The sequence below is a fragment of the Pantherophis guttatus genome, chromosome 2 (genome assembly GCF_059756535.1).
Source record: "Pantherophis guttatus breed Tessera chromosome 2, ASM5975653v1, whole genome shotgun sequence".
NCBI classification, from domain to species: Eukaryota; Metazoa; Chordata; class Lepidosauria; order Squamata; family Colubridae; genus Pantherophis; species Pantherophis guttatus.
This window is the reverse complement of record NC_142064.1, coordinates 50,256,441-50,283,319: the sequence shown is the minus strand read 5'-3', so window position 1 is coordinate 50,283,319 and position 26,879 is coordinate 50,256,441. Positions and strand designations below refer to the sequence as shown.

Below are 26,879 nucleotides of genomic sequence, written 5' to 3'. Positions count from 1 at the left end.
ATGCAATAGAAAATGCCAATGTAATTGGGTGAACACCTGTCTGAAACCACGATTGGGTGAACGTTGTTCCCAGTCTGAAACTTAAATCTCTTTGATCAACTAAGAAAAAAGGTCCCTGCCCCAAAGAGATTACTATTTTTAATCGACAAATGCTAAATAACCAGAACTGAGCATAACTCAGCAGGTTGCCTGACTGCAAAAGGGCCTATTCTCAGCTGGCTAAGTGCATTTTCTTAGAATTCCTGCAGGGGGTACTTTTGCACGTTTTCAAAGAAAGAAGTTTGAATTTTCCTATATAAGGGGCGTTTGAGAAATGCCTAACCATGGCTGCCTCCAACAGTTATTTTTGTGTATTAGGTCCTTGCAATAAACTGCACCTTTGATTCAAGCAACTGCTTGTGTTCTTTATGTCTGGAAATGAACCTGGTAAGATTTATTTCTAATATCAAGAAACTATATTCGCCTCATTTGTTATTTTCATCAACATGTGAATGTTGGGCATATGGTAGAAATTTATGCAAAATACATAAAATGTGAGTTATACTGTGCAAATGGAATAAAGTACAACAATTAACCACACCATTGCAAGGGGTGAAGTCTGATATAAAAATCTAAACGCTGCATATGAAATCCACTAAACTGAAGTCTGTGAAATAGAGATTTTATTGTATTATAAACTGTTACATTTAACCAGAAATTTCATGCTTCCATCTGGATGGTCTTTTTTCTAAGCAAAAATGCAGCTTTGGGATGAGTATACCATTGCTAACCGTGTAGGGTTATAGTTAATATATGACTTGTGCAGATAAAAGATATTTTGAATAAGTGAATACAATCTAGCTGTATATATTTTAATGTGAACTGGGGTTTTTTAGTGTGATAGTTGCTAAATTTAGAAAATATAGGAAGTTAAAACAACAGAATACAAATAAAAACAGATCAAAAATAAGATAAGTTCCGAAACATACCGCAATATCCTGGAGTTCCACAGACTGTTTTCATGGTAACATGATCTGCAACTATCTTGGAAAGTCCAAAATCAGCTGTTATACAGAAATCAGAAAATTATATTTCTTATGAAATAATTGTTGAATTAGACATAGTAAATCAATGTTCTAAATCTGGTAGGAAGCCTATATAGATTGAAAAGGTGACCTTCAGCTTAACGTGGCAAAATAATGAAAACAGGCTGTATGATTGTTCTTTTTCTTCCCAATTTCATGTCTTTTAAACACAAAACATCATAATTGAATTTCAGCATGAAATGAATGGGGCAAGTCCTGTAAGAAAAAGTTTCCCCTTGTTAAATGCAATAAACCTAAAATTGAAGGATGTTTTAAAGTTTTACTGATCTGTCATCACAGGGTGTTCTCTTAGAGGAGAAGATAAAATTGTGATCCAAACAAGCTCTTTTGTCAAGCTGCTTACATATATCATCTCCCTCTGCCTAATTAGGAACAAGCAGTGGTTGATTTAGGCTAACAGCAGCTTTGTCCTTCATCAGACATAGTTATTTTTAACTTGCTTCATTCTTTGGGAATTGTACAAGGCTGCAATATGAACAAAGTGACTTTGTTTCTAACTCATATATTGCCTCTACTCTATGGCACTCACTCCTTTTTATTCTAGAAATTTGTTTTGTTCAACTTATCTGCTACTGCAATAAGTTTCTAGCTTAATTTATTGTGCACCCTAAATATTGCTTTGGTTATATCTCTGCTGATTCTGAGGTCCCAGGTACCCTTTAGTCCAGTGGTGGGCTGCTGCCGGTTCAGGTAAACCTGTAATTGCAACTGGGCACAATCCGATCCTATATCGCTGTTTTTGATGCTGCACGCATGCATGGACACGTGCACACCAGGGGTGGGTTCTGCTTACCTTTACTACTGGTTTGCAATGGGATCATGCATGCACAGAAGCTTCTGCGCATGCGCAGATCGCCAATGACATCCGGAGTGGTGGGCGGGGCCTCCCGCCAGTTTTACTACCGGTTCTTGTGAACCGGTCCGAACCAAAGGCAACCCACCAGTGGCGTACGCTCACATTTCCAGTGCTGGGCGAACTGGTTGTTACAGTATGTGACGTCCACCTCTGCTTTAGTACCAACTTGCTAAGGATGCTACTAAAAGATACCAATTATCAATTACCTATTTTTAAAGGTGCATCTGGAGCTGGAGTTGCATACAATAAATTTTCTGGTTTCAAATCCCGGTGAACAATTCCATTGGCATGTAAATACTAGAAGGAATAAGTGAGGGTATGCAATGTTATTTCATATAATTATTACGTTTTCATAATATTGTGTATTATTATGTATATGGATTTGACTTCTGGAGAAGAGTGGAATATAAATCTAAGAAATAAAATAAATATGCAGACCACAATTTCATGTACTGAAAATAGAAAAATGTATAATTTGTGATGTGAAAAACAATTTGCACATTCATGTGGAAAATGAAAAAAAAGGAAGTCTAACAATCACTATGAACCACAGTCCATGAGTATCAAGATGAAACTGCAAATAAATACTTTTTGTGGCCTTCCCAAAGGACCTGAGAAAACAGTGGATTAAACTGGTTACTGATTGTTCCATTTTTTTTGTGGACAAGGCTGAATGCAGTGCAAATGTAGGTATCAGTGTGTGTGGTAAAACAATAAGAGTTGTAGTCAAAATGAGAGTGAACATGGGTTGAATTTTAAAGTCGGTGGCCAATACAAATGAAATACTATGAAGATCCACAAAAAGAAAAAGATGAGAGGTTTCATAAACAGAAGGCACAGTACAAATTAGGGTATGGAAACAGAGAAACCAACAATAAGACAAAAGAAAGTAGGGAGAGATAGTAAATGGTAATGCTGTAAACTAGATTTAGTTAGACTTTTTTTTTCTTACTCCCTGCCATTAACTGTGTAGCTCACTAATCAAATACCACAAGAGATATGTATATATGTACACTATTTAAATCATATAATATAATGTTTTCACAGAACCCTAATCAGTCTAAGACAGCGGTTCCCAACTTTTGTAGGTTGGCGGCCCGTCTGGGGAGGAGAGGGTAACTGGAGCCTGTGAGTAGCGGGCCAGTGTGCATACGCGCACAGTTCAATTTGTGCAAGTTGAGCTGTGGGCGCATGCGGGCACGTCGCTCACATGGCCTGGATCCAAATAGGCCACACTCCAGTAGTGAATCGCGGCCTGGGGGTTGGGGACCCCTGGTCTAAGAGAATCCTGATTTCTCTAGAAGAACATGATCTTGGACACATAATAAATTTTTCCATATCTAACAAGAGACTACCTGAGTTCACAAAATATGCAAAGCCATACTGTGATTTGTTTAGAGTTTAACATGTTATGTGAAACCAGCCCATTATAGTTATTTCAGGAAAACATGATTAGTAAATTGGTTTTAATGCAGGATGCTATACAGTTGGAAATCAGGTGTTGTAAGCCTCAGGTTTCCACTGTAAAAGTATATTTACAACACCCTCTGTGCCACTGCAGAGCTAGAAACAATAACAAGATGGGATCATGCAGCTTTCCCCATTGACTTTGCTTGTTGGAAGGTGGCTGGGAATGTTGCAAGTGGTGATCACATGACCACAGGATGCTGCAACTGTTGTAAATACATGACAATTGCAAATCACCTGAGTTTGGATCACATGACCATAGGGATGCTGCGGTGGTCATAAGTGGAAGGACTAGTCATAAATAATTTTTTCAATGCCATCATAACTTTGAATGGTCGCTAAATGAATGATCGATCGTAAGTCAAGGACCACCTGTATAAATGAGCTAACACCAAAGGATAAAACAATAAATGTACCAAGCAGGACTCATAATTAATACAAAAATTGTTTTAATACTCTTAAAAATGCAAACAGTGAAGGAATCCTATTTTTCCAACAGTACAAATATCTCTATTTAAATATTATTTTAGTTATTATATTGTAAAGTAGCATCCATTAACAAAAGCATGATTTTAAATCTGCATAAAGGGTTGCATTAGCAAATCCTTAAGAACATAATGAATTATAGTAAAAGCAGCCTACATGCAGAATCTAGTCTTTGGGGAGCCAAACAAAAATGATATTTTAATGCTGAGGGCTTATTTTAATGGAGAAGAAGGTTAGTAAAATTCAGTAGCAAATTGAGCACTGCTAACTGTGAGAATAGTGATTTACAAATACTCCTCACACTTACAATTACTGTATTGCAGCGTCCCTACAGTCACATGATCAAAATGCAGGTACTTGGTCACCAGCATGTATTTATAATGGTGCAGCAACCAAGGTCATATGATCACCATTTGTTACTTTCCTAGACAGCTTCCAACAAGCAAAGTCAATGGAAAAAGCTGGACTTGCTCAATTACTGGGCGATTCACTTAACAATCATGGAGATTTGCAAAAAAGGTTACAAAATTTGGTGTGATTCATTTAATGGCCACTCACTTAGCGATAGAAGTTCTGGTCCCAATTGTACTTGTAAGTAAATTGTATTTACTTACTATCTGCAATCTTAGATAGAGAGAACAGAGTGGTCAATGCCTGGAATGGAGTACCTGACTTTGTGGTTTCATCCCCAAATCCCCATAACTTTAACCTTAGACTGTCTACCGTTGACCTCACCCCATACCCAAGAGGTCAGTAAGGGGCGTGCATAAGTGCACCAGCATGCCTACCGTCCCTGTCCTACTGTCCCCATTTATTTTTATCCATTTTCTGTTTTCATAATCATGTTTATACTTACATCTGTTATCTTATACATGCTTGACAAAAATAAATATACATAAATAACTAAATAAATAGACACACACACACATCCCACAGCAACAGAGAATTATTGCAATGTACTGTGCAGATTAGACTAGCAGCATATTGACTGCCTCGGTTTGAACAGAATGTTACCTATGACTGAAATTACAATAATTAAATCCCCATTATAAAGAACACAGTTAAGAAACATATGGCCCTTCAAATGTCATTGAATGAAATAGCCCAGCAACTTTCACTGCTGGCAATGCCAAATAGGAGTAATATTATTACTGGTTTCTGACATCGTGTGTTAGAATCTTTGATATATTTGGAAAGCGGCAAAACCAGTGGACAAAAATAATCAATCAAGAATAAAACTTATGTTGGAACTATTCAAAGAGCCTTGGTGGCGCAGTGGTTAGAGTGCAGTATTACTTCTGCTGCCTGCTGGCTGCCTGCAATTTGGCAGTTCAAATCCCACCAGGCTCAAGGCTGATTCAGCCTTCCATCCTTCTGAGTTCGGTAAATAAGGACCCAGATTCTTGGGGGCAATATGCTGACTCTGTAAATCGCTTAGAAGAGAGCTGTAAAGCACTGTGAAGCAGTATATAAGTCTAAGTGCTATTGATAAGTGCTATTCCATGGCAGGATAAGGGGTTCCATGTATTTTAAATATTCATATAGGGTATTTGTCTTTAAAGTAGGCATATATTGTGCAATTCAATGAATTACTTTCTATAAAATTCATTGAGCTAGGTTCCATTTATATTGCCCCCTCTGATAGAATATTTGATCAAATGGATTTTTCTATTGATGTATTCATAGAAAAGTCTTTTAGTAATTTTCCTCACTTCTTCAATTCCTATAATGCTTCCCACTGGCACAGACAGAGACTACAAAAAGCAGGGGAAATCAGTGAAAGAGTATTCTTTAAGTTGAATGCTACCATTCAATTATAATTCACAAATAAGGCAAATATTATGCATCTATATAATAATCCAAGTACTGAGATCTGAAACAGAAATCATCTTATTAAAATGATCCTTAACTTATACTGGCATTTAACTTCAGCTCTCTCTTCCCATTTCTCCTTCATTTTCCTTTAGTCATTATGGCAACATAGATGCTATGACGTTAGTTCTAGGGACTGAATAAGTTTGTAGATTCCAGGCCTCTTCTGATTTGCTCCCTTATTGCCTTTATTGACATCAAAGTTTTGACATGAGAGGATTCTAACTGTATATTTTGTTCTCTGTCTCGTCTGTTCCTGAACCTGGGAAACTAGAAGCTGGAAAGTGTGATGAATTAGGCATCTTTCAAAGGTCACAGACTGCTTTATGAGAATAACTGGAATGAAATACAACCACATCTGCAATGCCATTTGCAACTGTAAATGGAAGATTGCTTATCACCACAGCAACAACAAAAAAAAAGGACTAAGAATGATGAAAAGGATATCAAAGAGCAGGTGGCAACTATAGTGAGGACGACCTTTACACATGTATGTATTGTGTACCAATTGTGCCTATTCCTAGACTGGGACAGCTTGCTCTGTCACTCATGTCTTCACTTCCCAATTATATTACTGCAATGGTCTATTCATGTAGTTACCCTTGAAGAGCATTTAGAAACTTCAACTGAAATGCAGCAGCATAAGTAGCTATGGAGGCCTTTCTTTTGGTACACGTGACACCTTTTCTCCATGGTTACCATTGTCTTCCAATTCTGGTGCTGGTAGTATATGTTATTTTAGTACCCTGCATTTTGTTTGATGTTCTCATGGACTTTTCCACAGGGCTTTTATTTTGCATGCATTTATTTTAAATAAAGATAGTGTATATTGTGGCCCGCCAGCGGCCAGCAGAGCTGGCAGCAGATTCGAACAGTGAGGAGGTTGGAGAGGAACGTGGGCCAGTCCTGGAGTCTGGGGAAGGCTCGGACGATGGCTCTGAGTCGGAGGCAGAGAGGGAGCCAAGGCCATCTGGTAGTTCTTTGCTGCCTCCAGAGTCTGACATCAGCGAGGCAGAAGAACAGCGTGAGCCTGTTCACAGTGTGTGCATGTGCAGAGCTGCCAGGAGACAGGAACAATTAAGAAAACAGGGTCGACTTGAGAGTAAGGCTTGGAGATGATTGGCCCCTTCCATAAAACATAAAAGAGAAGTGAATGGGACGTGAGCTTTTGCAGGAAGCAATTAGTTCATCTGGCCGGTAAAAGCTGTGAAAAAGTTCTGCTTGACTCTGTGCTACGTTTGTCCTTGCCCTGCGTGTGGCAATTAGTTCTCTGGCAGCATTCCAAGGGAGATAAGTTGAGTGTTTTAACACTCCCCTGCAAGACTGTTTGATAAGCCTTTCGGACTGGGAATGACAATAATTCACAGCCATATGAATTAAAGAGGTTTGCTGAGACTAAGTTTGTGTTGTATATTTTCTAAGGAAGCCTAGGTCAGAACAGTGTAGCCAGGGAAGTTAGATGGTGCTGCCAAGAACATTCCAATGCTACCTCACACAGAGAACCTCTAGGGCAGCCTTCCAGAAACCAGACATCATTCAACTGCTAGGATTCTGAGCAATGGAAGGTTCCCAGCTTAAGAAAAGTCATTCTATGTCAAGAATTGATTCCGTAGTTTAGATGTTTATCTTCAGTATGAGGAGAAACATTAGTAGGGTGATGAAAGAAATGTAGAGTAAATGTGCTTTTACATGGTTTTCCTCCTCCCATGTTGTTTTGATCATTGATTGAGATTGATAAATATATAGGAATTCAGACTGTTATCAAGAAGTTTTTCTTTCATTTAGTGGTCTATTCTGATCAAACAAGTATTTTGAGATTAATGAAATATTAATCTGAGGCTGTGAAGCTAGTAAAACTTACAGCAACCGCCTCCAAGATTTGTTTCACTGCATCAGCAGCATCTCGCTCGCTGTAATATCCTTTTTCCACAATTCTATAAAGAAACAAAAATATGCCATTCAAACTCAGGATTTCTAGAACAGCACAATTCTAGGCAACCTTATTAAAATAAATCACAGAATAATCAAGCAACAATATAATCTTTCATGATTTGATGGATAAAGCTCTCACTAAAAACAACTTTACTCTGGTTTAATAAATAAATATTTTAAATATAATATGATAATAGAGAGTAAGGACTCTAGCAAACAGCTCAGTTCCTAGTAACCTCATAGAGACATTTGTGTTAACTTTCTTGATTTAGATTTCCAATCTTATCTACAAGTAATCCTCGATTTATGGCCATAATTGAACCTGGAATTATTGCCATAAATTGTGCTGATCATTTAGTGGGTCACCATGCAATCATATCCAATTATGACCTTTATTGCAGGGGTTAACACCAAGGTCATTAAAAGAATCCATTATCCACAATGGGTATTTTTTTGTTGGAAACCAGAACTAATCTAATGCAGTTTCCATCAAAAGAAAAAAAAACCCATCATAAATTGCAATCATGTGACTGTGGGACATTGCAAATGGCTGTAAATGCAAGCCAGTTGCCCCGAATTCTATCATGTGATCACGGTAGGGCAGCAATTGGAACTTTAAATCTTGGTTGTATGTAGCCCTGGGGAGTTTTGTCATAACTTCAAACAGTTGCTGAGTCAAGCACTACCTGACCTAAAATATTTTTTTTTTAATGAATACAACAGAATACAAACAGAAGAACAGAAAAAGGCAACAAAATTTTAAAAGTCAAGTAAGTAGAGCAAAAATTAAGTCTACAACCACCTAAACCAGCAGTCCCCAACCTTTCCAAGGGTAGTGGGGGATAGTTCTGTGTGAGTGGCAGGTGTGCGCACGTGGACAGCTTCATTTGTGCAAGTGCAAGCTTCCACCACTTGTGTGAGTGGAGCTTTGTATGGAAGCGAAAGCATGCGCTGCTCATGTGAGCAGAGCTTCGCATGTGAGCTCAAGTGCCTCCTGTTTGAGCGCACAGCTCCATTCACACTCAGCTCCACTCATGCAAGAGGCTGGCATTTGCAAAACTCCACTCGCAAGCACCTGGCACTTGTGTGGGTGGAGCTATGTACGTGAGCACAAGTGTCCACTGCTCATGCAAGTGGAGCTGTGTGCGCATACACACTCACCTGACGTTCGCATGGCCCAGTTCCGAACAGGCCTTGGCCTGATACTAGGCCACAGTCCAGGGATTGAGGACCCCGATCTAAACAATTAAGTAGCTATCAGATGAATTTAATAATAGTAAGCAGATTCTTGGCTTTCCTTGCCCCTCTCTTTCTCAGGCTGGCATTTTAGAGTCACTAAAAAACAGTCAAATGCAGAATTATTGGCATGCCAGCCTTATGGGTTTAGTAGGCAATGGTAATCTGCCAATATGGTGAGCACAGAAGGACCTGGAAAAGTTTAAAAAGTTATGTTAAGCCTTGGCTATGGGGAACTAAGCTATGTGGTGATTAGCTGGCAAACAAGTACTGATTGGTGCAGCGTTATTTCTATAATGTTGCGAAACAGGAAAGAGCTAATTAGCAAGTGGTTTTCTGCAAGCCAAACATACATACAAACTGAGCTGCACTCATAGTATCCTGTCGCTTAGATAGATTTGAAAATAGTCAAAACGGCACAAATGCATTGCCAATGTGTTTTAAACTGGATTAAGAAGGGTGGAAAGATGGAAAGGCTGGCCAGCTAGCTAGAACAGACCTGAAGATCTGCATTCAGATCTGTTAAAATATAATACCAGCAACTGAAGCACGTGTCACAGAGAAAATAATGCATTTTCAGCCTCTTCTAAAAAAAATTAAAACCAAATGAATATCTATTTTATAATAGATACATAGGCAACATGTAGTACAACAACCTGCACAACTCCCCACATACCTGTCGAATAGCTCTCCTCCTGTTACCAGTTCTAAGACAAGGCTGATTTCCGTGGGGGTTTCAAATATCTCCTTCAATTTTATCTGAGAAAAGCAACAAAGTAAGCAAATGTCTATTTTTCTCTTCTTCCCTGTATGTACATAATTTACAATAAAGTTACAATAAATAGATGTATGTTACATATTATCTGATAGTTTGGTATATTCTAATTTTTATTCTCTCCCCCCCCCCACATTTCTCTCCTCTTTTCTTTCTAATTAAAAACTTCACAATTGATGGTTCAGTAGAAAGCATAATTAAAAAAGCATGCACTAAAAATTACTTTCTTAAGTGATTCTTCAGAGTGTTTGAAATATCTTGAAAGACTACTGGAAATAATTTTAAGTGGACAAGAAACCTGATACTTCCCAGAACAGGCTAACAAACAAACAAACAAACAAATAAACAAACAAATAAGGACAGATTAAAAACTTGTAGAGTTCTTTTGGTCTTCTTATGTGCAGCAAGACAGGAAAATATGTCCACAATCAGAAATCAAGATGCAGGCTAACCTTTTTAAATCTGGGCTTGCAAACAGATACGACTTACAATATTTGGATGTGAAAGTCGAAGAAGAACACCTATCTCTGTTCGGACAATCTTCTTATCTACCTGGTTAAAAGGAAAAGAAAACATAATAAGATTTTGAAAGTAATTTTTTCAATGATTTGACTGCTGTATTCATTCTGGGCATTTTTAAAAGTCAGTGAAAATTTATGTGTTAATATTTTTAGGAACCAAACACTTATGGCAAAAGTCAAAAAGTAAGTTAAAAAAGAAAATTGTAAATTTGTCTCTGGAATATATGGAAAAATGTTGATTAATATTATTGAACTTTGTCACCAAATTTAAAAGTAAAGTAAAGTTTTAAAATACAAGAAACAAAACAAAAATTAAGCATGCTATTTATCATTTAGAATTGATATTTCGTTTATCCACATAGTGCCCAAATAATATCAGCATATGAAGTTTTAGAAAAACTATTTTGAAAAAATATTCTTTCTCTGAAGAGTTTGCAAGACAATATCACACATCCTTTTGTGAATGTGCAGAACTGAATCAATGACAACTTTCAAATAAATCTTAATACTTTATGTATGGTGAAAATGTTACAAGCACTTTGGTTTGCATCATTAAAGCCTATGTATGGCGCCTAAGATAATGAATCCCTTGAAAATAAAATTAATACTGGGGGAGACCAGGGCCAAGAAGATTTTAAATCAATGTTTACCATGAAACTGAGAAAAGCAAAGTATAGATAAACCAATATTTTCTTTTTGGTACAGATTAGTGAATGGAAGCCATATTTATAGTTGTTATCATTAATACATCACACAGGATTGCCAGCCTCTTTGCAAAACAAAGTCATCATTTTATATATTACTTACTTGGACTTTGGAAAAAGAGACTGCTATTTCTTAAAAGGAAAGGCCTTTTTTGTGCTATCAAAATCCAAATAAATTGGTTGAATCAGGAGAACAGGAATAAATGGTTAATGGGCAAACAGATTTTTTAAAAACTATTCTTTAAAGCTTCAGACATTCTGGGGCTTGTCTTTCTACTTAAGATGATCTTGTGCCTGTACAATATCACAGATTTTGGTAAACATTAGTTGCATATCCCTTCAACACATTTTGCAAACACAGCATGGCCAGTTTCCATTCACAAAGCTCCAAATTTCCTTAGATAATCTCTGCTGTATACACATCACCATCAAAAGGAGTACAAGTAAATTATAAATGTGTTTTTGTTTACATAGTCATGCTCATAATTATTTGCTTATTACTGCTGTACTGAAATATGTTAAAGCCTTGACGTTTGTTTAAAAAAATCATATAAACAAATGGACTATAAACATGTCCTGGAATTATTAACTCATGTAAACCCTGATGCAATCTACTAAGCAACTACTACTGCACCATTACCATTGAGAGAGTTTACATAAATAAAGACCATGGCATTTGTACAGTAGCTGAAAGAAATGGTTCACAATTACAATCAAAATTACAATCTCCATTATTTCACATGGAGAGAGAATGTTCTCCTCACACTTATAACAGTTAAACAAGTAACAAAACCAGTAACTTATTAACAAGAACTTGAATGGGGTATAAGCTAAGGTCTGTTTTTAGCACAGCTGATTTGCAGCTTTGTGTTCATGAATGTGGGCATTAAGTTCTTGCATAGGCAAATCTTTTATGGATCAGCACAATATGCACATAACTTTTAGTGTTCTCATCATCTAATCATTTCACTGATGAGTGGAAAAGTGATTGCAAAATTTGCTCTGTCCATCAATCAAAATTCCTAGACTTATATCAATATATTAAATCAGACAAATATAATTCACAATTCTTATATAAAGCCATAATGCTTCCCTAATTGCAAAATATATAGCTACCCCAAATTATATACGATAGGTATAAACAAGGCAATACCTGTTCTTCAAATAACTTCTTTAGAGTTGCACAGAGCTCTTCAGCAGGCAACTCCTGAAACAACATTTTTTTATAACATTATCGAAATGCTATAATAAAAAATGGCTCTTGGACTCTTTTTCTCCTTGGGCCAATGAACACATTGGCACTTATTTTGCTGGGACTATCAATGAAAAGAATGTGTTATACATCATTTGGTTAGGATGATACTTTGGTAAGTTTTATTATATCCTGATTAAACATTTATTAATGCAAGCTTTTCTAAATCTCATCTATTTTCCATCTTTCCATTAAAATATCTATATTTACATATAGATATATCCAATTTCCCACTTCATTCTTAATGCACTTGTGAATTAATTGGCTTTTAATAGTGAGTTTTTCATCATTTTGACTATCAAGTGAAATGCTTATGTTTTTAGGTTTTTTTTAATGGCATTTCATACTTCTGCTTCTTAAGGCTGAACGCAACATTTCTTTAACTTAAAGTTTTAGAAGAAATTATAATTTAGAAATGGCAAAAAACTGGCACTACTAGTAAACATCTCAGAAGTTTAAATGAAATATTGTAATTTTTTGGAGATATCTATAACAATTATTGGAAAAATACATTTACTCACATACTTATTGGCTCTCCACTCATGTAAATTAGGGAGTGACCTTAACATTCATGATTAATGTCAGTATTATTTTTAATTTATTGTATGTCTATTGCTGGTCGATAACCGTAATAAAGTTTTTATTCATTATTATTCATTGAATTAACAAGAGAGGGATTATCTCCTTTCATTAATAGAGGAACCAGGATTTAAAGTCACAATTTCAGTTCTGAACAAAATAATAATTACTCATGCTATTACTAGTAAGCTCCGCTTTACTATAGTGGTAATAGAAACTACATTTAGTTATTAGCTTATTATATTAGTCCAGGCAATTATATTTCATATACAAGTAGTCCTTGACTTACTATCATAATTGAGTCTGCAATTATGGCTATAGGTCATGCTGATAATTAAATGGGTCATCACATAAACACATTATTTTACAACTTTTTTTTATTCTGCTGTTAAGTGAACACAGTTGTAAAGTAAATGTAGTGTTTGTTAAACAAACACTGGGGTTTTAAAATGCACTATGAGTTTAGTTCACTATGATAGTTTTTTTGTGTGCTGAAAATCAGAAGTAAATGCCGATTTCCAGCCCAAAAAAAGTCATAAATTACGCTCACGTGACTATGAGATGCTGTAAACGGCTTTAAGTGAGAGTTGGCTGCCATGCATCCACAATGCAGCCGGATGACCATGGGGAGTGGCCACTGGAAACTTCAGTCTAGGTCTTAAGTACCTTTTGGGGAATTTATCATAAGTCAAAGACTACTCATATAGTTGGCTTTTCCTTGTTTTATTAACCTGAGCTTCAGTTTGGAACAGACTAACTATTGGAAGAATGGAAGGAAAAAGGGAGGATGATTAATTTGTCCAGCTGTAATAGAATCACTTCCATTAGTAAAATGGGAAGGAAAACAATGTCTCTCACCTTATAGGACCTTTCACATGCACACAAATGGCTCACTTGTGAAATAAGTCAGTAATAGCTGAAAAACCAAAGAAGTATTGCTATTCTTTCAGGCAAACTCCATTTCTTTGAATGTGTTTTTTTTAAAATATGGAAATTGCTTTATCTTCTGTGATTTTTTTTTCAACTTCCCAGTTGGTCTACAATTCAGAGATTTCTTGATAGTCTCCTATCTAGGTATTAACCAACTCTGACTCAAATCTGATTTTCAGAATCAAGTAAGGTTTGTAAGATTGTACCATCAGCTAGGAGAAAATTCAAAGATACAGCATTTCTTTTGCTAAACAAAATATACTTTTTCAGTTATCATACTTTAATCAGGCTACTTTTAATATTCTTATTTTAAGTCACATTCATTCAAAGTTAAGGTCAAAAGTATATGAATTTGCACATGCAGAATCCCCAGCAGATTTTCAAATCAGAAAACATGGACAGTGAACAGTGCTGGACCCTAGGTAATCAGCTGCTTTATCAGCCAGATCAATATGCCGTACGTTTTTGCTTGTTCAAGCCTGAAAATATTGCAGTTGCACAGGTAGTGACATATATCACTATTCTAATGTACTATTACTAACTCAGTCCCAATTGTTCCTTGAGAGGATTACTGTAATGTATTCTAGGTAGGGCTGCCTTTGGAGACAAACCAGTAATTGCAACTGGTAGGAAATGTACTATCAAGATTATTAACTGGATACCTTTCCAATTCAGAATTACACCTACAGTATATTATGGTTTATGGTTTATTGAATTTATATACCGCCCTTCTCCCGAAGGACTCAGGGTGGTGAACAGCCAAGGTTAAAATACATACAGTATAAAAATTAAAATAAATTAAAACAGAATTAAATCAATTTGGCTCCCCTAAATTTTAAAAACCCTTTACCCATAAAATAGCCCATTAAAATTTTAAGCCAGCCTGGCTTGCTGAAATAAGAAGGTCTTCAAACTCGGCGGAAAGTACAGAGGTCCGGGATCAGTCGTATTCCTGGGGGTAGCTCGTTCCAGAGGGTGGGTGCCCCCACAGAGAAGGCTCTCCCCCTGGGGGTCGTCAATCGACATTGCTTGACCAATGGCACATTGAAGTCAGTGAATGGTTGCCAGCAGGCACAATGCAAAGTGCTGCTCATTACCTTTACCATAATCTAAACAGCACAGCACCAGGATATATCAAGCAATCTTGCCATCGTATCTGCATATCCCATTATCAAGAAAGAATATCCCTTCTAAAAGTTTCATGCCTTCCAGAGGCCTTAAGGCTTCCTCTGTACTATCCCTTCCTTTATAGAATACTCTGTCCCCAGAAGTACATTCAGCTTCCACCTTTTCGCAGTTCCACACACAGCTTAAAATACACAGCTTTATTTCAATGTGCTCTAATAACTGACCATGGGCACTTAGTTATTATTTTGGGGTTTTTCCTCCTTTCTGTTGGTGTTGTATACAATGCCCATATCTTTGGGGATTGGGGTAGTTAAATAAGATTCAGTGCTTAAAAGAGAGAGTGCTACATCGGTTTAAAAATAATAACAATCATTTTAAATTGTTTAATTTTCAAAGAAATTGTTTTTACTTTTTATGAGGCAAAATGCAAAACCAGTAAGAAAATCTTGTTATCCCTTAGGGGAAAAACATGCTTTGCTATACTGTAATATCACCCAAGGTTATAACCAATGTTTCTTAAACTTGGCAAAATTAAATGTACACAGAAGCTAGTGGCTAGGGAATTCTGTGAGTTGAAGTCTTATACCTCTCAAATTTAAGTTTGAGAAACATTAGTTTAAAAGTACATCTGGATGTATTTGCAGGGGGAGGGTGGGAAGTACAGGTTAAAATGATTTTATGCATATATAGTCACAGCTTGTTTAGACTTGCACTGGGAAACTCCAAGTCTCAATCACAGAACTCATTGAGTGGCTTTCTCTTCTACTCTGTTAACTTTCCATTTATGTCTGTTGTGCGATTAAAATTAGGGAGGGCACCCCAAATTTCTTAGAGAAATTTGTTGTTATAGAAAAGTCATAAACACATAAATAAGCAAGTGCCACTCAATTTAATGCACCTGATCCAAAGTAATTACAGTATGCTGAAGTGAATGTATAAAATACATTGTCTCAAAGGATATGAACCATAGTTTTTCTTACTTGATTTGTTTCTCTAATTTTTTTTATTAAACTGTTTTTCAAAAGTCTAGACAAAGTGTATGTATGTGCACACATGCACACACACACACATAATCAAGCAAAAGTTCCACAGCATCATTTGGATTTTCGGTAACAATGAGATGAATGACATATTAATTCCAGAACTTTAGTTGGAAAAGAGAGAGGAAACAGACTGTTTTGTAATATGGTCACTAATCTTAACAGCAGAAACTTGCCGAGAAAAGACTGTTCCAAGCTGACCAGCTTTGCTGCTTCCTATTCAGTCCTCCCACTTTATGAAACAAGATGTCACTCCAATTTTGCCTTTTCTCCTTCTTCCATTCATAAACAGAGGTAGTGTTATTAACTTCACTTTTCTCATTGTAAATCCCACTGAATCAGTTGGAATGCAGATCTAAGTAAGAAGAACTAAGTAAGAGCTCAGGTTCTCACTTAGAATGAATGGCATTGTTATGCTGTATAGTGTAAAATTTGTTTTATATGGATTTACCACTTTAAACTTAGTTACAGATAACTGCAAGAATCTATTCAGCATTACTATTTTATTATAGAAATGCTAAAAAAGTCCTCGAAACACTTTTTGCGCCTTTAAAAATTTGGTTATTTCATGTATTAAAAATGAGCGGACAGGTGTATGAAACCTCAAGTTACGTTTTTAAAAACTGTAAAAGTTAAATAGCAAAGAAAGAGGCCTGAACCAATTTTCAGTTTCTTATAAGGCATATATAAGAAACCAAGCAGGAGAAACAGACTTAAGGTCTGATTTGAGGAGGTATCAATGTGATTTCTGTGTCTGCACATAATTTTTCAACTAAGTTAGATGCAGAAGTTTTTTTGTTTGTTTATTTTTTAATTAGCAAGCAGACTGGGTACCATCACTGCATAATTTATCTGATTTAGTTTCTTGGCTATAACATAAAATTGCTTCCTAAGTTTCACAGTAAAGATTGATATAAAATGCTAATGTAAAATTTGGAATAAAACATCTATTATTTATGTCTTCTTTAGAGTCTATAGGGAAACAAATGCGGCAATTTTCCCATGCAGTAATATTTAGTTTACTTTTATAAAATTTATTAGTTGATTTACTGAAATTATTACCCTACTTTTCACCATAAATGACACATATGGTGCTAATAGTAAGAAAAATAAAATAAAATAGATTAACAATTAAAACACTTAAAATACCATTAAAAGCATATCAATAAAAAGAATACACACTCAGTTACAATGCACTCAACAGCTAGTCAAATTACATGCCAGAAGCCTGGTTTAAACCTGTCAGATCTCTTAATCAAAAATTTCTACAATAATTGGAAGGGAGGGAAGAAGGGAGGGAGGAAGGAAGGCTTCTTCTCAATGACATTAATTGTGTGCAAACGTGTAATAATAAATATATTATTTCAAAAACCTGATCCTAAATTATGTAGGATTTAGGGCACTGTGCTGATAAGAAGTCCTCCAGTCAGTGATGATACTATAATGAAGGAGTTACATCCCACTATGGCTGTCCTGAGGGAAACATTTTGGTAATAGCATTGGACTGGTTGAAATTGTTCAATGTTTCCAAAAAGCTGTCAAATAATATAATTGCCATATTCAAAAGGAATATATCATCCTGGCTTAACAGAAATTTCTAGAAATGGTTACATCTCTGCAGAGTCTGAGATGTGCAAATCTTAGATGCTGAGATACGCAAATCCTGGCTGAATCTAGGAATAAACACAAACTATGACCATAACCTCATTTAGTGCAGGTTGCATCCTTATTCCTGGATTTGCATTTCAATTTACAAACAGCACCTGTCTTGTTTGAATTAATTTTCAACAGGATTTTCCTTATCCAACTGCTTACTAAAATCAGATATCAATTTAGAATTTATTTTGTAGGTTTTGAATGACAAAAAAGATAAAAGTATTGATAATATTAAAGGATTTGTTTCATGTCATAATGATACAATATTGAAAGGAAAACATTTATACAAGTGTTCCTCAACCATAGTAATTTTAAGATCCATGGGCTTCAACTCACAAAATTCCATGCCATTATGACTGGCTGGGGAATACTGGGAGTTGAAGTCAATGCAATGTTAAAGTTGCCAAGATTGAAAAACATTGATTTATACCCTGATCTTCTCAGTCTATGATTGTCAGAGCTCCATCCGCCTTTCTTCCACTAGGAATTCCAAATAAAGGAGGGAGAAAAAGAGACAAGCTACATAGCTCTATTCAGTATAGCAGAAGTTAGCCCTCTTTAATTTAGTTTTCACATTTTAAGTCACTATCACATCTTCCTCAGTTTTCCGAATACCATGTTACAAATATTAAAATCTTCAATTTTTAGGTACTCTAATTTTAATGTTATGCTACATGATTTTTAGTAGTATAAATGGTATTCACTGCAAGATATTGCACGGAAATTTTTGCAATCAATATCTATGGCACTTTTGAATTACCGTAGATCTATTTGATTTCATTTTGATTGTCATTCTAAAATTGAATTTCCCTAATGGAAAACAGTATCATAAATTGCTATAAACCATGTAGTGGATTTTTTTCATAATGAAGAGTGATACATACCTTCTACTTAATGGGAGATTAGGTCCCATGGGCAACAAATATCATATATTGAAATCTTAAATTTAATAGACATTTAATAAGAGCTATATAGTCATAATTAAATGCTGTTACAACATAATCCTATCTGTAGTTCCAAGAAACCTGGTCAGCACAGGTTCACCTATGTTGGCTGGGACTCCTGGAAGTGGAATATAAAAGAATCAGAAGAATGTTAGTTTAAGGAAGGCTCCCATAAACATTGCTTTTTTGGAGTAGATCTATTGAACAATTCTTACATAACAGTAAGTTTCATACTTTAGACAAAGCTGTTTGTTCATACAGGTAGTCCTTGACTTACAATCAAAATTGACCAAGGCAATTATGGTCATAAATTGTGATGGTCATATAGCATATAGCTGTGATGACTCCCCTGAATGCTTTCCCAGATGTCTCTCCAGATGAGGAGAGGAGGATGAGCCAGTCCCAGGCTTGTCAGGAAGAGAGGCAGCCAAGGGCTACGAGCAAGGAGTGGAGGGGCCGAGCACAGTGCAGTGACTGGATGAGAAGCTGGCTTAGCACAGCTGCAGCTGGGAAGCCCAGAGACTTCAGGTGGAGAGGGCACACAGCTGCACCTTGTCAGTGGAAATGAAGAACTGCCGCCTCCTTCTCCAGATCTGAGAGCACCTAGGGCTGAGAGGAGGCAGGCACAACGAAGGTCAGCTAGGCTACTTGCGAGGAGCAGCCTCACCCCCTCTTGATGAGCTGTCCCAGGAAGCAGTTATTTAGCTGAGCAAGGGGAGAGAAACAGTGCTGGGAATAATGTGACTATTTCTTTGCTGTTTGTCCTTGTCATGACTCTTGTGTGTGTTCAGATCATGACTCTTCACCTGTGGCTTTGCCTTGCGGACTAGTGTTGGCTTCTTTTGAATAGTCTCATCAGGAATGGGCTGGTCCTGGCACAGGAAATTGTTGGGGAATACTAATTCAGGCTTGGGACCCCTAATAAAGACTTCTAACACTTGTGTGTGTGGGAGAGAGGGACAGCAGAGTCACCATGTGACTAGACCCATTTTTATGACCTTTTTTTTTGCAGCAGTTGTTAAGCAGATGCTATAGTTGTTAAGTGACCTCATTGTTTGCTACGGACTGCTTTTTGTCAGAAATTGTAAGTAAATATCTGTTTCTGTCAAAACCATAGTAAATTATGGTCATGTGTCCACAATGCACAGCAAATTCAGTTTTGGTCACCACAATGTAAAAATGATATGGAGACTCTAGAAAGAGTGCAGAAAAGAGCAACAAAGATGATTAGGGGACTGGAGGCTAAAACATATGAAGAACGGTTGCAGGAACTGGGTATGTTTAGTTTAATGAAAAGAAGGACTAGGGGAGACATGATAGCAGTATTCCAATATCTCAGGGGCTGCCACAAAGAAGAGGGAGTCAAACTATTCTCCAAAGGGTCAAACTACCCTTGTCCTGAGGTAGGACAAGAAGCAATGGGTAGAAACTAATCAAGGAGAGAAGCAACTTAGAACTAAGGAGAAATTTCCTGATAGTTAGAACAATTAATCAGTGAAAGAACTTGCTTCCAGAAGTTGTGAGTGCTCTAACACTGGAAGTTTTTAAGAAGATGTTGGATAACCATTTGTCTGAAGTGGTGTAGGTTTCCTGCCTAAGCAGGGGTTGGATTAGAAGATCTCCAAGATCCCTTCTAACTCTGTTATTCTATTCTAAATAGCCACAAATGTGGATCAGTTGCTGAGCGCCCAAAAGGCAGTCATGTGACTACAGGGGGACGATGTTGGAAGTTCAAAACTTGGTCATAAGTAACTCTATCATAACTTTTGATGGTTGCTGAGCAATTTGTTGTGCATAAGTCAAGGATTATTGTGCAACGTACATAGATCAAAAATACAGTCATTCCAGTTGTTTGGGGAAGAGCACAAAGGACATCAGCAGTGGCAACTAAAAAAAGGCAGGAAAGATGCCAGGAAGATTGGGAGTGCAATGATTAGGAAGATTGGCAGTGTGAGTATGTTGTACCGGGAGTTTCAGCATAACATTCTGAAATTCTAAATTTGGTTCTGCTGAACTATAGTGGATTTCAAACATTTCTGCAGATGTCCTATTAAGTAATAGTTTGCTTTGAATTCAACATAAAAAGTCCCATATGCCTTATTAATTTGGATTAAAAGAAGTGTAAGGCTCTACATAATGAGACTATGAGAAATTAATACATTTATATTCTGATGCAGCTCTGCTCAAAAGCAAAATTCAGCAACAAAAAACTCATGAATAGGAACAGCTACACTTACAGTTTTCTTCAAGATTTTGACAGCAAAAGGCTTTTGAGTTCCTTTCTGCCTGCACCTGTAGACAATAGATGTAGCACCCCTGAATGAAAAGACAAAGAAAGATGTATCATTTAGTTGGTAATAGATTTGTCAGAGAAAGCACAGATTTCCCTCAAAACAATGCCTGCTTCAAAATCTAACATTTGGAGTCTTGAATGGGAAAAAAATCGTGTTTCTCCCGGTGCTGCTCTTGTATTTTCACCTTTGACTCAAATAATGAATAAAAATTGTGTTTTTCTGAATGCAACTTTTTTCTTAATCAGAAATTTACATATTTTCAAAAAACAGGAAACTGGGAATTTGCCTATCCCATTATTAAAGTATATTTAATGCAACATATTAAAATATTTAATATTTTAAAAGAAGTTATGAGATACACTAAATCTCAAAGAAACAATATGATCAGTAAGATTTCACAGCAGAGATGATTGAGTCAGTAACACGGGCCATTCAACAAATTGTGAAACATGTCTACTGAGAATCATCCTATAATAACTTCCCTCCATTCCTTAGTTACTTAATCCTTCCTTAATCAAGGCAGTCTTTAACAGATACAATTCTTTTCTCAAGAGATTTTAAAGGAGATATTTCTTGTTTAACCCTGTTAGCTCTTTTAAACAGATTATTCAGCAAAGAAATAGAAAAACAACAGATTCAATTCATTTATTTTTAGTCACAGCCTGTTTTTATATTTTTCCCCGTCTCCTTTCTTTTTTTGGTCTTATTAAAACAATATAATTTATTTTTAAGCCTGTCCAATTTGAGCTAGTAAAATCCAGAAGACCACTAGATGGGAGCAAAGATACACAAATTCAAATTCTTTATTGTTCCAGATCAGTCACACAGACTAAATAAGATTTGCTAAATATAACCTACCAAATACAACCTCGAAAACAACATTCAAAATAAGGGTACAAGGTGAAAAATGTATTTGCACTGTTTTGCTATCAACAATCTGCAAGTTTTATAAATGGTGCAAACTTTGCAATTATAAGAGTTACTTTGGGATATCTACCAGTGAAAACGGAATATAAAAATCTACAGTCCTTCCTGGAAAAAAGCTTAAAAGAGGCATTACTAGCTTTTTATGTATATTTCAGCCCAAAGATATACCAAAAAAATTCTTCAAAAGTAGTCCTTCAGTATTTTATATTTTTAAGGTATATTTTATTCTTTAAAATATCACTTTACATTTATTTAAACTAAGTTAAACTATTTTAAACTAAAACTAAAATTCCCCTTTTAGTTTTAACAATATACCACATTTGAAACAGCTTCAATATTTAGGGAAGTGTACTTTACCACACCAAACTGAATTTAAAAAAAAAAAATTTCCCAGGTTCAAAAATAATCTTCTCAGTAATATATGGGAATCTGATAGGACAAAGCTGATAGAATTAGAACTAGTCCTATGGTTTTACAAATCCTTGCTTGTATTTCAATGCTAGTTTATGCCTAAATGATAATACATATAACCCCATAAAGTCTGGGTTTAATCGCTTTCTGCCACATATAAATTGGATATTAATTTCATACAATATACCAATAATTAACAGTGAAGTTAGCTGTATGGGATATACCTCAGCTAATTATGCTATTAGGGTTCTTGACTTTAAGGGAAAGGGTGCTTCAGAGGGCATATTGGTGTGTGTAGAGGAGCTGTCAGCAACTTCGTAATCCAAATAGGTTCTTTTCCTGCAATTGTGCTGTAACTGCAGAGAGCAGTCACACAACAGTAGGAACAGACATTGCTGCTTTAAGAAGTTGCTGACAGCTGCTACCCAAGCACTCCTGCCTGGTGCAAAGTCTCTTTTTTTTCCTTTAACTCTAAAGTTGAACACAATTCTATTGAAACGTCTATATTAACATTTCTATATTATTATTTTATGCATTTTTTGAATTTTAAATTATATAGAAGAGCGTGTAGCCATCTAGAGAAGGATGGCTTGATTGTATATGAATCCCCCCCCCATCTCTTTCTGTCACACACACACATCTTTTAAGTAAAATATAGGAGATAGGAAACCAATTAAGGCAGGACATCCCAAAGATGCTTTTCAAAAAGCAACTGGGCTTCCTTGGTTTTGTTTCCTTGAAAACATTTAGTTTCTCATCCAAGAAACTTCTTCAGAACTGAAGCTTCTTGGATGAGAAGTGAAACACTTAATGTGCAAGCACATTCCTTTTGATCATAAAACAAATGCTCTTCTTCATTGCATCGTGAAGGTGCGAATACTCCATGCTGATGCCAGCTGGACCAAAACAGTTTAAGAAAATTCTGTCTGGATTGGAATGCTGGTTACTTTGACCTTACACTGAACAATTTCCTGACTGCTATGCCTTCTCCCAAGGAAGCAACTCCTCATCATTTTCCTTTATCTATGTGGGATTTATTGAACATGTACTATATGCTTCTTTTAAAAAGTGAGAAAATACTGAAAAGACTTACCACTACATTTACTAATGTACCATGAAGAAAACTGCATTCCTGCTCATCCCGCTATGATCCCAGGAAGAAAGACTGCTAACCCACCAACCCTTAACCCCCCCCTCACCAGCCAGCATTCAAGCCACTTCCTTTTTCAAATTTTGGCCTGGGATCCAAAGCAGCCACTCATTGCTCACCCATTCAGCCTTGCTGCCAGCTGACTGGGCAAAGGGCCAGAGAGAAGCACGAAAGAGGACAGAGACATGTTCTTCCCATCTTCCCTTGCACCACACAATAGAAGTGTGGTCAGAAATGACTGACATTTCATGAAGTGGCCACAGGTGTGTCAAATTTCAATCCCATAGAAGCCATGGATGCTGGATCTTGGAAACATTCTATAAATAAGCCCATTTTAGATACATTGATTCAAGAACTGTTGCCCTGTGATACACTATTTTGCCCAATTTGATGGCTACAAAGAAACAAATACAGGACTTTTAGTAGTATATAGATAGCTAGATAATTTTATATCTTAAAAAGGTATGCTTACATAGTAGAAACATTAGTATTTCAGGTAAGAAGGCTTAAGTCTTAATAGAGATATCATTTATACACACCAATTTACTACATTCCACACTTATCTGAAGCTAGAAAGAAGGGGGAATGGCCATATGGTTTAACTAGATCTGGGGCAGTGGTGAAATCCAATTTTTTTTACTACCAGTTCTGTGGGCCTGGCTTGCTGGATGTGGTGTGGCTTGGTGGGCATGGCAGGGGAAAGATACTGCAAAATCCTCATTTCCTCCCCACTCTTGGCAGAAGGATATGGCAAAATCTCAATTCCCACCCCACTCTGGGGCCAGCCAGAGGTGGTATTTGCTGGTTCTCCAAACTACTCAGAATTTCCACCACCGATTCTCCGAACTGCTCAAAATTTCCACTATCGGTTCTCCAGAACCTGTCAGAATCTGCTGGATTTTACCCCTGATCTGGAGTGTTAAACTCATGGCATTGTCACGTGATGTATTGGGACTTTACTCCCTTCGCTAAACTGGATGGGGCGTGGCCAGCATGTGACACATCCAGCCCGCAGCTCAGGAATTTGTCCGCCCTGAACTAAATGCTTCTCACATAGTAGAAAGAGAAAATAACCTGACTTGGATATACAATGTAAATAAAAAACAATGAACTTATTCACATTAAGGTCCATGTCTGTTTTGTTTGCTCAATTCTTTAAAAGCTCTCACAGAAAAAAGAAAATAGATAAATAAAACTCTTTTCTGAAATGATTTAAAAAAATGAGGCAATGTAATCATATACAGTATTATGCTATTGGAACTATTGAAACAGTCACTGCAGCAGAAATTAGGAAGCCAAATGTGGTAAAATGCAAGAATCCCCCCACCCCCAATGCTATTGCAGGGCTGAGGGGGCGTTCCTGCCAATGTTTGCAGCAGCCAAATACAGCAGAGGGTTGCCCAGAAGAAAGGAAAATGTGGCAGGCAAACCAGACAGCAAAGCTTGAGCTGCCAGAAACCAGAAAGCACTACTTCAAACACAGAGGAAGAAAACAGAAGTTGAAGATGCATTTGCAGTGGTCTGACAGCAAACAAAGAATATTTTTAGCCATTCCCGCTTTGCAGAAATGGCTGTTATTTCAAACTCATAATATTGTGGTGATTGTAGGATGGTAACAATATTTAAAATTGTAACACAAATATCATAAACTCACAGTGAATATCTGATTCATTTTGTCAGCGTGTGCACAGTGTGACTATGTAAGACAATCCAGGAGCAGATACACTAAACAGAGGTTTGTATTTAAATAGTGGTTTTATCTACAAGGAATATATACATACATATACTTTAGTCAGACCTCAAACAAACAGCAATCAGCAATTACAGCACAGAAGCACACCCACACCCACACAGAGAGATATGCCCCCAACAGGGCCTCTTCTTGTTACAGGCTCTTAAAATGATATCAGCTCAAAAACCTTGCCGACTTATTCCCAGCATTACATCATCGTAGCAACTGGTCAGTTCTTAAATCATTACCCTGACACATTTGATGTAGTTTTAAAAATAGATATTATGGAACTTTTACATGCAAAGATTCTGTGCGCCTCATTTTGTGAGTGCTACACAAATGAATATTACTACTTCTAATTACAGGTAGTCCTTGATTTATGAACTATCATTTAACAATCATTCAAATTTAAGACAGTCTCAGAAAGGGTGCTTTAAGGGGCTGTAAAACACTTCCAGCTGTCATGAAATGTCACACTGTCCTTCAGTCACATGATTGCAAGCTGAATATTTGGTGACTTACAGCCAGTTTTTCCAACACCTTGTGATCATGTGATTGCATCTCAGAGTTTGCCAAGATCAGCTCACACTCCGCTGGTCAACAAAGGCAGCAGGAGGCAACTCTTAATTAAACTGGTATTATACTCATGAGATAGTCAAGACAGACATCAGTAGAATCTCTGCTCACTACTCAAAGAAGATAAATATAAATTTATAAAAATAAACTTTTCCAGAGGCAAAAGAAGCAGGAGAGATTTTATATTCAGGTATACTGTGGTTTAGGTCTTCAGAGAAAGATACAGGTCTCAAGAGAAGCAGAGTAGATGCCCACCATTGTGTTTGCTTCTGTAATTTCAATACAAATAGAACCAATTTTAAATTAAAACAGGGAGACCCAAAACTAAAGTGGTGATTTCAGCAAACTTACAGGATTATCCAAGTTTGCAGAAACTAAAAGAAAACAAAACCTAGGCGCCTAAAAAAAAAAAAAAAAAAAAAAGACAAGGATCTGTGACCAATAGCTTCAGGTTGTGTACGTAATACTGGGGCAACTGAGCCAGGTAATATTATGGGAATCAGTTGGAAATTAAAATGTAAAATAGGGAATTGGTTCAGTTCTTAATATCTTAAGACTTTGACAGAGGATGGTCTGCTGCTTGGCATTCTGTGAAATGCAGGACATGGGTGTGTGTACCTACCTGTGGTGTGTGAATATCATGTGTGATATTCCCAATCTGCAGAAATCCAAATCTGCAGGATATTAACATTCTCAGCAGATGGCAGCCACATCTAAATCACAGCTTTTTAATGTCACAAAGATTTTTGACCAGTGAGAAGTGAGAATCCTTTCTCTTTTTTCTCCTTCCAGATCTTTCTTCCTTGTCATAAAATTCAAATAGTGTCGAACGGCTTTGATTGCAAGATATGTATTGGCAATGAAATACAAAAATCTTTTAAAATTACCTCAAATATAAGAAGTTTTAGAAGGCCAGACCCTTTATTTAACCATTTTTATTAAAAGAAAGGTGTGGGAACATCTATCAACAGATTTTATGGCCATGTTTCTAAGTTTAGCAGAGGTAAGATGATTTGAATGACAAGTAAACTGTGAATCTTTTCTAAACCTTTACTGTTACCCACCTTCTCAAAGACCACCTCCACTCAATTATGTTTAATAACTGATCTGCTTTCTTTAGCACACCCTTATAGTTACACTGACTTATATATCTTATTGTCTGTCTTCAGATCTTTGGGCGTCAGTAGGAAATTCCACTAAATGATTTTTTCATCTCAGAAAAAAGAACAACAAAAAAAAGCTGTCTCTCTTTGTAAAAAGATTTGTGTGCATGAAAGTCCTAAACTAATAAAAGCCCTCCCTTAGATTAATAAAATGAGCTATTTC

The 26,879-nt window shown here is 36.5% G+C and overlaps 1 protein-coding gene across 4 annotated transcripts in view; it reads right to left on the bottom strand.

The window, feature by feature from the left end:
- Positions 1-26,879, bottom strand: part of CAMK4 (calcium/calmodulin dependent protein kinase IV) — a 51,569-nt gene that overhangs the window by 10,183 nt on the left and 14,507 nt on the right. For 2 of the 4 annotated variants that reach the window (XM_034432747.3, XM_034432750.3), the window contains exons 2-8: positions 20,701-20,779; positions 12,088-12,141; positions 10,199-10,261; positions 9,611-9,693; positions 7,628-7,700; positions 2,148-2,238; positions 969-1,043 (exon numbers count right to left, since the gene is read on the bottom strand). In XM_034432747.3, the coding sequence (XP_034288638.2) occupies positions 969-1,043; positions 2,148-2,238; positions 7,628-7,700; positions 9,611-9,693; positions 10,199-10,261; positions 12,088-12,141; positions 20,701-20,779 (518 nt within the window). The remainder of the gene's footprint in view (positions 1-968; positions 1,044-2,147; positions 2,239-7,627; positions 7,701-9,610; positions 9,694-10,198; positions 10,262-12,087; positions 12,142-20,700; positions 20,780-26,879) is intronic. The other 2 variants (XM_034432749.3, XM_087885947.1) reach the window with 1 other exon arrangement.